This window comes from Streptopelia decaocto (genome assembly GCF_964273445.1).
Source record: "Streptopelia decaocto genome assembly, chromosome: 9".
NCBI classification, from domain to species: Eukaryota; Metazoa; Chordata; class Aves; order Columbiformes; family Columbidae; genus Streptopelia; species Streptopelia decaocto.
Genome location: NC_138664.1, coordinates 14995836 through 15009254, shown reverse-complemented (window position 1 = coordinate 15009254; position 13419 = coordinate 14995836). Strand labels below are relative to the sequence as shown.

Below are 13419 nucleotides of genomic sequence, written 5' to 3'. Positions count from 1 at the left end.
CCTATCACTGATTATTAAGATCTTTCACGATTTAGCAATTCGAAGTTGAGAATGGTGAATGTTAGTTACTGGGAAGTCATATCATTAGAAAGCAACACTGAATTTACATAAACTTCTACAGCCACCGCCTCTTCCTCCCCGTGTCCTTTTTAAAGAGTGTAGGAGTTCACCTGGCTGACAGCGGGAACAGTCAGAGGAGAAACTTGTAGAACAATTCAAAGGCTGAAATATGGCTGCTTATTGAAATTATCCTTTCTTAGATCTATTAATTGGTATGTAAAAAGATGAATAAAATGCAAACTGAAAGAATTTACGGACAGGAAGAAGGAAAAGTAAGAAGGCTAATAAAAAGCTATAAAAAATGGATTCCTTTCTTCCGTAATCCTTCAATTTCTTTCATTTGTGACCGTAAAAGGTAAGGTACTACCTGTAGTGTATTCAAATGCATGAGACTGTAAGATGATTTGCTACAGCTGAATTACAAGTAAAAATAATTGACTTTGTATAAATTACTATAATTTCATGCTTGTGCTTCTCCTCATGTCACTGTGCAGTCTGGAGGACAGATGGGTGAACATGTTCTCACTTTTGCTCCCCAGTGTTCTGCAGAGTGTGGTGCTGGAGTCCGAACGCGTTCAGTGGTTTGTATGACGAACCACATCAGCAGTTTGCCTCTGGAAGGCTGCGGCAATAACAGACCCTCAGAAACAACTCCCTGTGATAATGGACCCTGTGCTGGTAAAGTGGAGTGGTTTGCTGGGGGCTGGACACAGGTAAACTCTATATCTAACAGATGTTTGCTTTCTGCTGGTAGTTTAATTTTTAAAATGTATTTTTGTGCAATGAAGATGTATGCTGGAAGGTATTTCTACCTCTCTGTGGAATACTTGGATGTTTTTTTTCTTCTGTATTTTGCTGGATTGATGTTCAATACTTTTCAGCACCTGCTGGTTTTTTACTTTGATGAAAATAAGATTTTGCTCATGTCTTCCTCTGTACCTTCATTTTTATTTCTCATCTACTGACCCAGTGTATTTATAAAATGAAAGATAACAGAAAGCTGCTTAGCATATTCAGGTGATTGCTAAAGGAACAGGTTTGTGCCTTTCCAAGTTTAGCCTTTGTGCTCATGCATACCTGCAGAGATATATATATAGCGAGAGAATTTCCAAAATATAAATAAGACAAAAAACAGTGGCTAAACCCAAAAGTTAGCTTCAGTATTGTTGTGCTGAAATTTGTGATAATAGGTGGAAAGAACAAAATTTCATTAGTGGCTTCTATCCTGATGCTCTTTCCTCAAGGTAAATTCTTTGCTTGATCCACATCTCAATAGTCCTTCTCATTCTAAATGAACATTTCAGAAGCTGTCAGCTGGTGCCCAGACAGTTCTGTCCCTTTGCGTGGCCTCTCAAACAGCCTTGAGAGCCTCGGGACTGCTGGCACCAGCACTTCATCCAGCTGGTAGGGAAAGGTCTCTTGGCTGTGCTATTAACTCACTGCATTTCAGATTCCAAGATTCCTCCAGGTAATAAGGAGTTGAGAATTAGAGTGGTACAGCTACTACTATGCTAATGTTTTTAAATGACAATTATTTGCACTGTACAACAGTAATAACAAATTCAGATTTAAAACAGCTGCTGTTCTAATGACAGATAACGTCTGGGCCTTGTTATTGACACCACTCTATGCAGGGGAATAAGAACTTTATATCCATGCTTGCTAGGACAGAGAGAAGCCTTCAGTAAGGTCATCCCAACTCTCCCCTTTCTGTTCGGAGTAAGAAAGTTTCTGTCTTTAACAATTGCCTGTTCTTATAAGCTAGTTCACCTTCTCTCTTTGCATGAGATTGAATTGTTTGATGCATATCAAGGGTACAAATCTTTGCTGTATGTTATTTGAAAAAAGTGTCTGACAACACCTATTCTGCTGGCCAAATCCTGACTTGTAAACACCAAAGTGAGAGCTGACAGTCAGCAGAGCAGGAGGGAGCACTGGTGGATGACTTTCCATGTTATGCTTCACTAGAGCTAAGGCTGAATGTTAATGTTTTGTCTTTTGGAGGAACCGTTAGAAGGGACAGAGATGTGCAGTATTAAAGAAAGTGCAGTTATGGTCTTTTCTGTAGAATTTATTTGGGTGCATTCATCTCAAGGTTCTTAGTTCAGCTCAAGGTTTTTGTGGGTATCTGGTAAAGGGATAAAAAATTCCACCCAAAATATTAACGAAATCCCCGCATTTAATAACATTTAATTGGTTTAGGCTGGAAAAAGCCTTTGAAAATCATAGTCCTTTACACAAAGTAGAAACCAATATGTTGCTGGAATCACCTTCTATAAAAACCTTTTTACAAGTGCCAGGAACAGTATTGTGTGTGTATTTAATGTTTAAATGGGCAATAAGAATCTGTGTGAGTCAAATTTGCTTTTTGGTACTGGAACCAACACTGTATCACATCAATACTTGCAAACATGAAAAGAACACCCTGGCAGATCAAGGCGTTTTCTAAAAGCCACACAGAATGTGGGGATTTGTAAAGCTGCAAAACGGTGCTCTAACCTTGTAACCCTCAGAGGTTCAGTGCAGTGCAAACAATCCTGCTTCAGCAAAAAGCACTAACACTGTTTATGGAGAAAGTAAGTTATGCTTCTCTTTTTATTAGAAAAATAAATACCAGTTTCTTTCTGTTAGCTACAGGTAAAGCTACACTTCAGATTTCTCTGAAAAGCACACTTGCAGTCATATGCCTCCATAAAAATAATCAGAAATATGTTTTGAGTCTGTGGTACCAAACTTGGACTTCACACAAGTACAGCTTTAAGCACTATAACCATTTTTAAGATTAACAATTAAATATGTAATACCTGACACTTAGTAGTCAGGTGAGGAATGAAGTCATTACTATATCCTTCAGCCTTTTCTTGTCTTGGTTCCTAACTGTGACTGCTGGCTACTATGTTAGTACTGCATACAAATAATCCAAGGTTTATCTAGGCTACTATTCTGGTTCTGAGAGATAAAAGCCTTACTACAGGAACTTAAGGAATACTTCACCCTTTTCTCTTCAAGTCATTCACATGCCAGTGATGGAAGGAAAGATACAAGTAAGTTTATTTTACTGAGGAAAGAACATACAAAAGTTCTTTCATACAAAAATGGATTTTGGATGTTGGTGTCTAGGTGTGTGTCCAAGAATAGGGAATAAGCATAACTTTACAAATTTACCTGGTTTAGTGTTAATTTAAAATGCAAGTATATATGCGTTATGTGTGTGTGTTATTTTATTTTAGAAACAAATAACGTGGAGCAACACGTTACTTTGGAAACAAGTTGAAGGACATGAGTGGAATAACGAATTCCACCACTTTTTTTTGTTCTCTGATACAGTGCTCTAGTGAATGTGGCAGTGGAACTCAACAGAGAGAAGTCATTTGTGTTCAGAAAACTGAAGGCAGTTTTGATGTTTTGAATCCCTATGAATGTTCGTATTTGGAAAAACCGCCCAGCCAGCAGTCCTGCTACCTCAAACCCTGTGGATCTAAGTGGTTTCACACAGAATGGAGCACAGTAAGTCTGTCATGCTTTTCTATATCTGGTTTTGTTTCATGTGTCTTTCTGTGTATACTGAAAGGGAAACCATTGGGATAAAACCATTGATCACAAAATCGACTTAATCTTGCTCAGGAATGATACTAAACAGAAAGCATACTCTTTAGTACCCAGTGAAGTTTAGCAAAGTTAAAAAGTATCTTAGCCAGGAGGAGACACTGCATAGCTGTCTTTTCATCACCTCCTGTTTTATTAAGTTGCTTTGCCCCTTAGTGCACTAAGAAGTTCTTTTAGACCTCTAGTTTCATGAAGACTAAGGAACATTTAATAAAGACTGAGGGATGTATTCAGTTTTACCATAATATTTTACTGTAAACTCTTCACTATAATACTTAGAACTTTGCTAAGAGACAACTTAATACAGAGCTTCATAGATGTTCAGTTTCCCCTGGAAATGGATCAGCTGCTTTCACCAGTGCCACAAAGTGCTTTGGTTTCACCTGTCTTTCCATCATTTACTGTACCTGACAAAGCTTTTTGGATTTATACAAAAGAAATCTACATTTTTCTCCTAAATGAAAATCAGAAAGTTCATTCTTGTCTTAGAATGAAAAATGATGTGAAAACTACTTAGATGACATCATATCTGATGCAGTAACTTACACCTTTCCTTGAGCCTTAAATCAGCTTCAGAACGACAGCACTGAAATGTGGAAGCACCTTAGATGCCTTCAGCTTGAGTTGCCTTAGTCAGGAACCTTTGGAAATACCTCATCCACATGACATGAAAGAGGAGTTATTTTGGTTTTCCCTTTTACTGAATGCTATTATTTGACTGGCCTACTGGCAGCACGAGAAAGCAGAAAAGAAGATAGAAGGGTTTGTGTATAGTGTGCTGTATGTAACACCTAAATGCTGTCTTGGTTCCATTTTAAATGCATAAGATCTTTACAAACCTGAACTGAAGTTTTTGTTGGATTTGGGATAATTACAGTGTTCTATACAGCCATGTAACAAGAGTAATTATATAAAAAACCCACAAGTGCTCTATGACTGTGACCACAGGGCTGTGTCTTTTCTAAGGTGGGGAAAGGTTGTACTTAAAGATGAAACAGCAATTTAGGAATATATTATTGAGACTATTTTAGATAGTTTACTACAATATCTGATTTTATGATAGTGATAAGTTGTTTTTGCCATGTTAGGAAAATGAATACTCACATCCAAAAAGCCAGAAAGAAAACATTCATACTAGTTTTGGGCTGTTAAGGTTTTAGTCATTATAAATGACCCAGATTTAATTAAGTTTGTGAGCATTTAGGTCAAACTGGACAGTGAGCCAAATCTCAAAGACCTCAAAATTCTTGAAGTCAACAGGGGTTTTGCTTCAGTATGGGCAGAAATATATAATAATTTGCCTTAAAAATACCATGACAAGCAAGCACAGAAGTGTCTGTCTTTATAATGGACTTTGAAAGAGCACAGAAATATTTTCTTTAGAAACTCAAAGAAACCTGTAACGCTTAGAAAAACTGTTGTGCTGCAAGAAGGGAAAAATAATTGAGTACTAGAAAAAAGGCAGTTAAAGTTATTCCTGATTGTATATAGAGGGAGGAAAAAGGGCAGTGGAGGGCAGTACAGTCAAGTAGTACAGTTCAGTGCAGGAAATTCTTAAAGTAAGAAATGTGAACACTGTGCAAAAAGTACATTTAGGAGATACATATAAAAAAGCAGAGAAGGACAAGACTAATTAGAGAAGCAAGCAGCTAACTAATAAATTCAGAAAAGGAAATACTGTAGTGTGCTTTCAGTTGCACGGTGCCTACTATGTTTACTTGTCCAGTTATTGCCTCCATAATAAAAAATGTTTTTGAACCTTTAACAAAATTGCCCCTGTATGCATAAGGACTTTACGGTGAAGTTGATAAACAGCTACAGTGATACCTTGGTCTGGCTTCAGGGCTCCCATTTTTTTCTTGCTGTATTTGCACATCTCATATGGTCTTCATGAACTTCAGCTTTTGTGTTTCAGTGTTCCAAATCCTGTGAAGGAGGATTTCGGGTTCGAGAGGTACGATGTCTATCAGATGACATGATAGCCAGCACTCAGTGTGATCCACAGCTTAAACCTGAAGAAAAAGAACCATGTAACACACAAGACTGTATCCCTGAAATAGGTAAGGAAGAAGCAGCTTCTGTTCTGATGGAACTCCATCTAGTGGAGAAGATATTTAATAATCTTGCAGAGGTTTTAGAGTATATTTTCTTTATCAGGTTGAGGGTTTCATTTTTACACAAAATACAGTTCTTTATGGTGTAAGAGTAGGTTTTCATTTCTGATTAAAAACTTTTTCCTTGTAACATGTAAGGAAGGGGCTCCCTTTTAAAGTTGCTGAGAATGTGAGAAATGCGCTTCTGTGAAAATGGTACATATAGGGTACCTTGTGCTCATTTTTACATCTGCTATTAGGCTTCTGTCATTCAGTCTTTTTCTTAACAGCTCAGTCACATACATCGTATGAAAATCTTAGTTGTCACTTTAAAAGTATTTCTAACCCTGTTGATTGTAAAAGAAAACTTCAAAATGTGAACAGACCACATCCTAACACCTTAGAAAAATGGGGAATGTTAAGAACACCAACTTTTGTCTTTTTTCCTGTCACTATTTTAAACTGTTCATAACGTTCGTAAGGAGGGAGATGGTTTACTATTTTCCACTACTTAGATTCATCAGTACTTGAAAATAGCATTTGCAGGTTCTGCTGCCATCTGTGCACTGCCACATAGATTAGTACCTGTGAACTGAAAAATGAAGTGGACATAATGCCTAAGTGAAGAATACTGGAGACTTTCCTATCATCTGCATTCAAGACAAAATATGTAGTAACAAGAAAAAAAAAGCGCAGTGAAACCCCCCAAAACCACACAAAAGTATAAAAGGAAACAGATGCATTTCTTCCACATTTTTATGCATCTTTTTATTAAATGCAGAAAATCTAGAATAATCTAACTTATTTGCACAGGTAGTACATTTTAACCTGGCAATGAATGTTTAAATATGGGTCCAAGGGATTTTACATGGTAAAAAGAAATCGATTGGATAGTTGTTCCTCTAATACTCTTCCGTTTCTTCTCTCTTCCTTTTTCTCCACAGATGAGAACTGCAAAGACAAATATTACAACTGCAATGTGGTGGTTCAGGCCCGGCTCTGTGTCTACACCTACTACAAAACAGCCTGTTGTGCATCCTGTACCCGTGTGGCAAACAGACAACCAGGGTTTCTAGGACGTAGATAACAAATACTCCTCTGCTCAACATGGCAATGTCAGTCTTCAGATGGAGCTTGAACAGTGTTACTGTTTTGACTACAGCAGGTTGTAGCTTCTTAGAGATGGTTTTCTTATATTACTGAGTCCATCAAGACTGTGGTTAAATCTCACACCCTTTCAGTTACAGTTATTGTGCAGTTATCTTTTTTTAAATGTTTGTTGTAAAACCATGATCTTTTTAAAGCATTAATTTTAAATGATACTATTATTTGCACCTGCTCATCAGATAATTATTTAAAGAACATACCAGCCTTAGTATTGTGAAATTAGTAAAAACTAAATCAATCACAGGCAATTACCGGAGATATTTGACCAGTGTGGTTGCAGCTGCTGCATTATTTTCTAAGTGCTTACTCTTACTTGGTATTTTGGACTGCCTTAAATTAGATGACAAAATCAATGAAACATGCACACGAGAAAAAGTACTTCACAAAGAACCAGACCCTTGAAGAACAATTTATCATCAGTTTCTTAGCACCCTGATGTGTATTTTTAATTACTTCAGTCCATTCATAATAAATTACAGTCACTGTTAAGTTTTCTCAGTTGTACTTTTAACTAACGTCCTGTCCCCAGGCAGCAAATATATATACACTTGACTGCCAAAAAGTGCCTTTATATTTAATTCATAAACTCTGGAAATTACACTTTTCTAATTTCATGTGGATTTTAAAATACATTACCTACCAGAGTGCCGCTAGTTTCTAGCCCTTTAAGTCTTTAACAACTGCAGCTGTCAGTGAGACATTTACCAGAAAGGCGAAGAGCCTTTGCTGGTATAAAAAAGTGATTGTTTCCATTGGCAAGCTCTCTTTCCTGTAGGGCAGTTATTTCAGGGAACTGGTAGGTTGCCTAATGTCTTGTCTCTGCACTATTCCTTAACAACTACCATACCAAAGTACTTTGCCCAGACCTAGTCTGGATATGTCACCAGTTTCAGAAACAACCACCAAAGTATGCAGGTCTCTGTGATTTATAGTAATCCATTGCTCTTGGAATCAGGCAGCAGGAGGAGTGTAGTAGTCAAGTACCTGTAAAAAGGACATTTTAGCTATTGACATTCTTCAGGTTTTGATCCATTATTACAACATACTTGTCTTTTTTCAGTCAGTGTTTCATCCCGCAGATCTATTCATATCACTCGTTTTTTGCTACTCAAGAATCGCTCCAGACTTAGAGATGAATTTAGGTGGTGATTTTTCATTTCTGCAATTACTATACTCAGCCTTGGGACTTGCTAACAGCAAACAGGATGTGCTGTGCAGTGCAGATGAAAGTTTTTGCGTTATTCTCTAGCCTTTACAGGAAAGGTCTTTCAAATGTGTAAATAAGGCTGAGGGGAAAAAAATTAACACCTCCGCTTAGTCAGCTGTTTATTACAGCATACTGCTTGTAAATTAGATACCCAACTATGCGTCTGTTTCTAAGGTACCTGCTGTCCCAGTTGAAAAACAGTTTTAATGATCTATGTTAAGTCGCTCCCAGTGGTGTGAAATAACAGTGATTAAGGTGTCCTGCTGCTGCTGAAGAACCACGTTGGAGCCTCACGGTGTATTCTTTCCTTCTTCCTGCTTTGGTGGAGAGGATGTAGAAGAGAGGATGGGGCACTGGGAGGCAAAGCCTGCTGGTGTGGGACCAGTCACATCAGTTTGTGTGCTGGGAGCCACAGGAAAGCAGAACTCCTGTAGTCTAAAAGCTGCCTCGGATTGAGACAAACTGTAGATTTTATGACGTGGTCACTCGTTAAAAATGTATTTTGGTCATGATGAACTACTACTGTTTGGCTAAGTGAAACAAAAAAGTGTTTCCCCTAAAATTTGTAGTTACTCTTTGTGACTATAAACCAGTAATGTCATTGGCTCTTTCTGTGCACCCTGATTTGAGCTTTTTCACTGTAATTAATTGATATAAAGCTGCTAGAAACAGAAATGCTAATTAGAAAACCTTTAATTTGAGTTCATGAATCTTTCACGGTCCTATTCCCTTGTATTTCGAAGATTTCTCCATGAAGATAACTTACAGATTGATGATCATTTAAATTACTCAAATTCTTGACCAAAGAATTATATGGAGAAAGTGCTGTATAAACAGGCCTGGAATCCAGTATTTGCAAATACATATTTTCATCTGGATATCTCATTGCAGCAAATCTTGACATACAGTATATAATTTTTGCTGTTGTCTCTCTTGTCCCAAGGAAGTGTCTCCCGTCAGCTTGAGGGAAATACCTGTTCTGTAAAAAGCCTTTCTGAAAACCACAAGGCGAATGAAATGCAGAGAGGTAATCATGTTTGCAATGAGTTCATAGAAAACAATCTGCTTGCACACACTTTTGCCTGTGAGACAGTCAGTGACTCAGCACATAGACAGGCAATCCCAGTCTTTTAGAAAATAGGTTATTTTGCTCTTCAATATGTGGCTATTGGGTTGGTTTACAAAGATGATAATACTGTACGCTACATTAAGCTGCCACTAAAATAAAGACAATTGGTGAGAGCTGAAAGATATATCAAAGAGTATATACATACACATAATAGTATAGCCCTGTGTTATGTCTAAGCTGTACAGCTTTGTGAATTGAAGGCAGTGAGTTACAGTTATACAAATTGTACTTTTTTTTTTAGTAAAGGGACCTTTTTCAGATGTACCAGATAAAACGAAAAAGATCGTTTCACCTATTTAACCATCTAATGATAAGGAAACTGCCAGAATGTTGCTGAACTTAATAATTTATCATCTCTTCTCATGTCAGCATAATCAAAATAGATGTTCCTGCAAAATGAACTGATGAACCCTGCGTTTCAGCACTTTAATGTACTAATACTATCTACACAAAGTGCGTGCTATGCCAAGGTTTCACCATCACACAAAGTGCACTTTTGAAATTGTGACTACAGTAAATGATTGTTTGAATAGTGCAGTGCACAAATTTAGGATGATGCCTGCAGAGGGCCCGATTTTACTTTCACTGTAAATCAGAGGTGGCCTTAATGAATGCGGTAGACTTAGAGCAGGCGTAGTACCAATATAAAGAAAGAAATTATACAGGCTTCTGAGTTGGAATGCTTTAATTTCTTTTTCTGATATTTTAACATTGGTAAAAATCCTGCAAAATGGTGGAAAGAAAACATGCTTCCTTGCCTTAAAGAGTTTCATGTACAAAATCCAGTAAGACCAGAGTAAGTATAGGAGCTGTAGATAATTGAAGGGTCTAAGCTGTCTAACTGCTTATTGGGGTAAAATCAGCATGCAGCATGTCTTGCAGACACACAGCTGGCCAAAATTGACTCTATCCAGGGCAGGCTCTGTGTCTCAAAGCACCCTCCTTCTGAAGTACTGCTGGTGCAGTTTATTGAGTTATCAAAGGTCCGTCAGGGTTTGCCAGCTCCTGCACAGCGTCAGATCCAAGCAGATGTGGGTAGAATTGCTTGTGCATAGCAACTGCATGCCAAGTTTGAGAGCACGAAGTTCTCCCTTCTTCTCGCTCACTGAGAGAACTGAAGGTAGTGTGGAAGCACGAGGGATGCTCCTCTGGGAATGAGCCTGTGTCTGCCTTGCCCAGCAGTGAGGCAGTGTTAGCATTTGCTTTAGTGTCTCAGACCTTCAGTCCGCAGGGCTCTGAACTAGGGAAGATCTCGTTAGCCAGCAGGCGAGTGCAGGAGCCATGGGTGTTCTGCAAACCTGCTCGCCTTGGAGTCCAGCCAGAGTGCGTACCCACCAGCGCCATGCAGGACTACCTCAGGATCCCTGCACGGGGAGCTAGGCTCTTCCTCACTACACACATAAGCTGTGGTTTATTTTTTTTTTTCCCAATACTTGAGCAGAAGGAGAACTTTCTGTATGAGTAAAGCAGTGTTTGACATGATTTTGTTGATTAGATCCCAGTTCTATGACAATACGGTGCAGTTCAGAGTTTGGTCCTTTTATACAGAAAAAACCCCAATGTGTTGCAGAACATCTGAAGTTAATTAAATGTTAACACAAGGACGTATTATAGGTTACTTGTTCACACACTTGATAAAAGTGATCAGTATAGCCCTGACTGAAGTGAGTACATGAAACTCGTACAATAAAAGGCCACGTGGGGCAGCAGTAGTGCCTGGACTTTGTCTGGACTTTGTCCGAGACCTAGAAAGCACCAGTGGTCACCACTGAGGGAGGAAGAAGGTAGGTGCTGGAAACAGCTTAGGGCTAGTAAAGGGGGGCGTTCTGCCTTCCTGAAGAAAATATTTTTCTTTCACTCTTTCTAATTTATGCCACTGTAAGTAGTAAAATGTGCTTTTCAGGGCCTTGCTTTACCTCATCCTCATCCTGACCTGTCTCCCTTTCACACCCACAAGTATTCTCCTCTTCCTTTTATCTCACCTCCATTCCTTTGTCCTTTGGATGACAATATTCAGTTTAGCCAGAATTACTGAAAATTCTGAACTGGCCATTTGGTTGATAAGAGTCTATGTTAGAAACAAGCCCAGCTATGAAGAGAGATATATTCCTGCCAGGCCAGAGAGAGAAGGTGTGTGTGTCTGTGTGTGTCTGTCTAGTGTAACATGCATAGAATTGAAGTACCTACTGAATTAATTCCTGTGCAGTGAACCTGTGATTGCACAGCTATTGAGGTATGTAGTGGCCCTTCACTCTCACATCTCTTGCATTAAAAAAAAAGATAATTATCATCTTCATGCTCAAAAAGGAAAAACTGTCTGTCTGTCTGGTTTTCTCAAGACTTACGTAGAGTCCCAGGCTTCTTTAAGAGCTATTGGGCAGATAATTCAAGTGCATGTCTGTAATTGGAATATAAAACATGAAATTTTCAACACTGAAAATAAACTGCCTTTATTTGTATACTGACAGAACATGTTTGTGGAGGATACATTAGCTGCTGTTAGGAAAACAGAGTAAAATAATTATTTCTATATCAGAAATGAAAAATCATCCACTAAGCATTTTCAATATATTTTAAAGCAAACTTATCATCATTATAATATCTCAGTAGTGTGGGTGAAACTCAGACCTGGTGAAAGGGAGAAAATCCCATTCAAGAGAACTCACACCTGACCTGAACCCAGTTCTTTGCTTCTCAGCTTTTAGCAACCAGTTCTTATTCCCAATCTTCTATATTCCCATTTGTTCTAATGGGTTATATGTAACTACCAGGATATCTGGAGAGGAGGGGAGCTTAATTTTGAGAAATCCTTTCCCTTCCAGTGACAGTCTATGGTTGCTGCTTGCCCTGAACTGTGCGGTCTGTGCTGCGTCCGGGTCTCTTGAGACCAGTGGCCTTGGCAGGGGTTTGGGTACATGTGAACTTGTGAAGTCCCCTTGTAGTCACTCAGGATCTACACAGAGGATCAGGAAGGACTGGAGACAAAAGAAACCCTAACGTTTTTAATATGTATAAAATGGTCTGCTTGACCCTCATAATTGATATTGGCAGAAGGATATACTTTATTATAACTTATTTTGTTGTTATTTGTAAATACAAGATGTCTATGGGAAATATGTAATTCTGAGCTGTGTCTATGTAACAAGCCACTGCACCAAAATATTTCAAATATTTAGAATAGGCAGATTTTTTTATTAAAAGGGACCTAATATGTATTTATTTACATATACCATTCAAATTTTGTCCAGCTCTTTCATTATACTAACCCAGCTTTTTAGGGAATTTTATAGCACAAGTATTACATATATATTTTTGTATATATGTCATACTGTAAATCCATAATACAATTTTCTAAACTTTCTGATTAGCCAGTTCCTTGAATGAATTAAGGGGGGAAAGTATAGGCAAATTGCTCTCTGACTCGTTCAGGAATATGTATCCATGGCGAAGCACCTGAACCAGAACTGTACAGCATCCTTTTCATATTGTATACATTTTCTCTTTGATGGAAAAATGTTAACTATTTTTGTTTATGACTAATTTATTTTTTATTATTGTGAAAAATAAAGTAATTCAAGATTAATTTATGTGACATGATTTATTTCTTATTTGGCTGAAATGTTCTTCCAGAGTTTCTTGAGATAGTTCAAGTATCATCAAGGGCATGGCACACTAAGGGAATCCTGACTCAAATTTAGGAGTGGCCAAAATCTAATGTCACAGAAGGCCGTGTCCCCGGTGTGCCAGCCTGGCAGAGCTGATGGTCGCATCCTGACCGCTGCCCCTCAGGGACGTGTCGGTGTTGCAGGGGGAGCGGCGGCTGTTCCCGGGGGTCTGTCAGGCCCTGCTTATTTCCTCGGCAGGTTTGCTCCCGGTGTACTCCTCACTTTATTGTCCATTTGCAGGACGAGGCTCTGTTGCTTCCCCGTGGGGACTCGGCGGAGGAGGGGTTTGTATTGCAGGAGGCAGCAGAGCCTGCAGTGGCTTGTTGGAGCTGGCATGTGCGGTCAGGGAATCTTGCAGTTCTTTGCAATTACATCTGGTTTCCAGTTAGTGCTTTACCAGTGGAACATGAGGATGTAACAGCAAAATAATCTAAGTGTGGATGCAGCAGAAGTGTGTTTTTACGGTAAAACAAGTATTGTGCATGCTGAGAG

General features: G+C 38.6%; 1 protein-coding gene across 3 annotated transcripts in view; it reads left to right on the top strand.

Annotated features, from left to right (window-relative positions):
• The window catches only part of THSD4 (thrombospondin type 1 domain containing 4), a 105948-nt gene extending 93103 nt beyond the window's left edge, over positions 1-12845 (top strand). For all 3 annotated transcript variants that reach the window (XM_082060656.1, XM_082060658.1, XM_082060657.1), the window contains 4 exons: positions 600-773; positions 3388-3567; positions 5582-5726; positions 6704-12845. In XM_082060656.1, the coding sequence (XP_081916782.1) occupies positions 600-773; positions 3388-3567; positions 5582-5726; positions 6704-6846 (642 nt within the window). In that variant the 3' untranslated portion in view covers positions 6847-12845. The remainder of the gene's footprint in view (positions 1-599; positions 774-3387; positions 3568-5581; positions 5727-6703) is intronic.
• Positions 12846-13419: the final 574 nt, after the last annotated feature.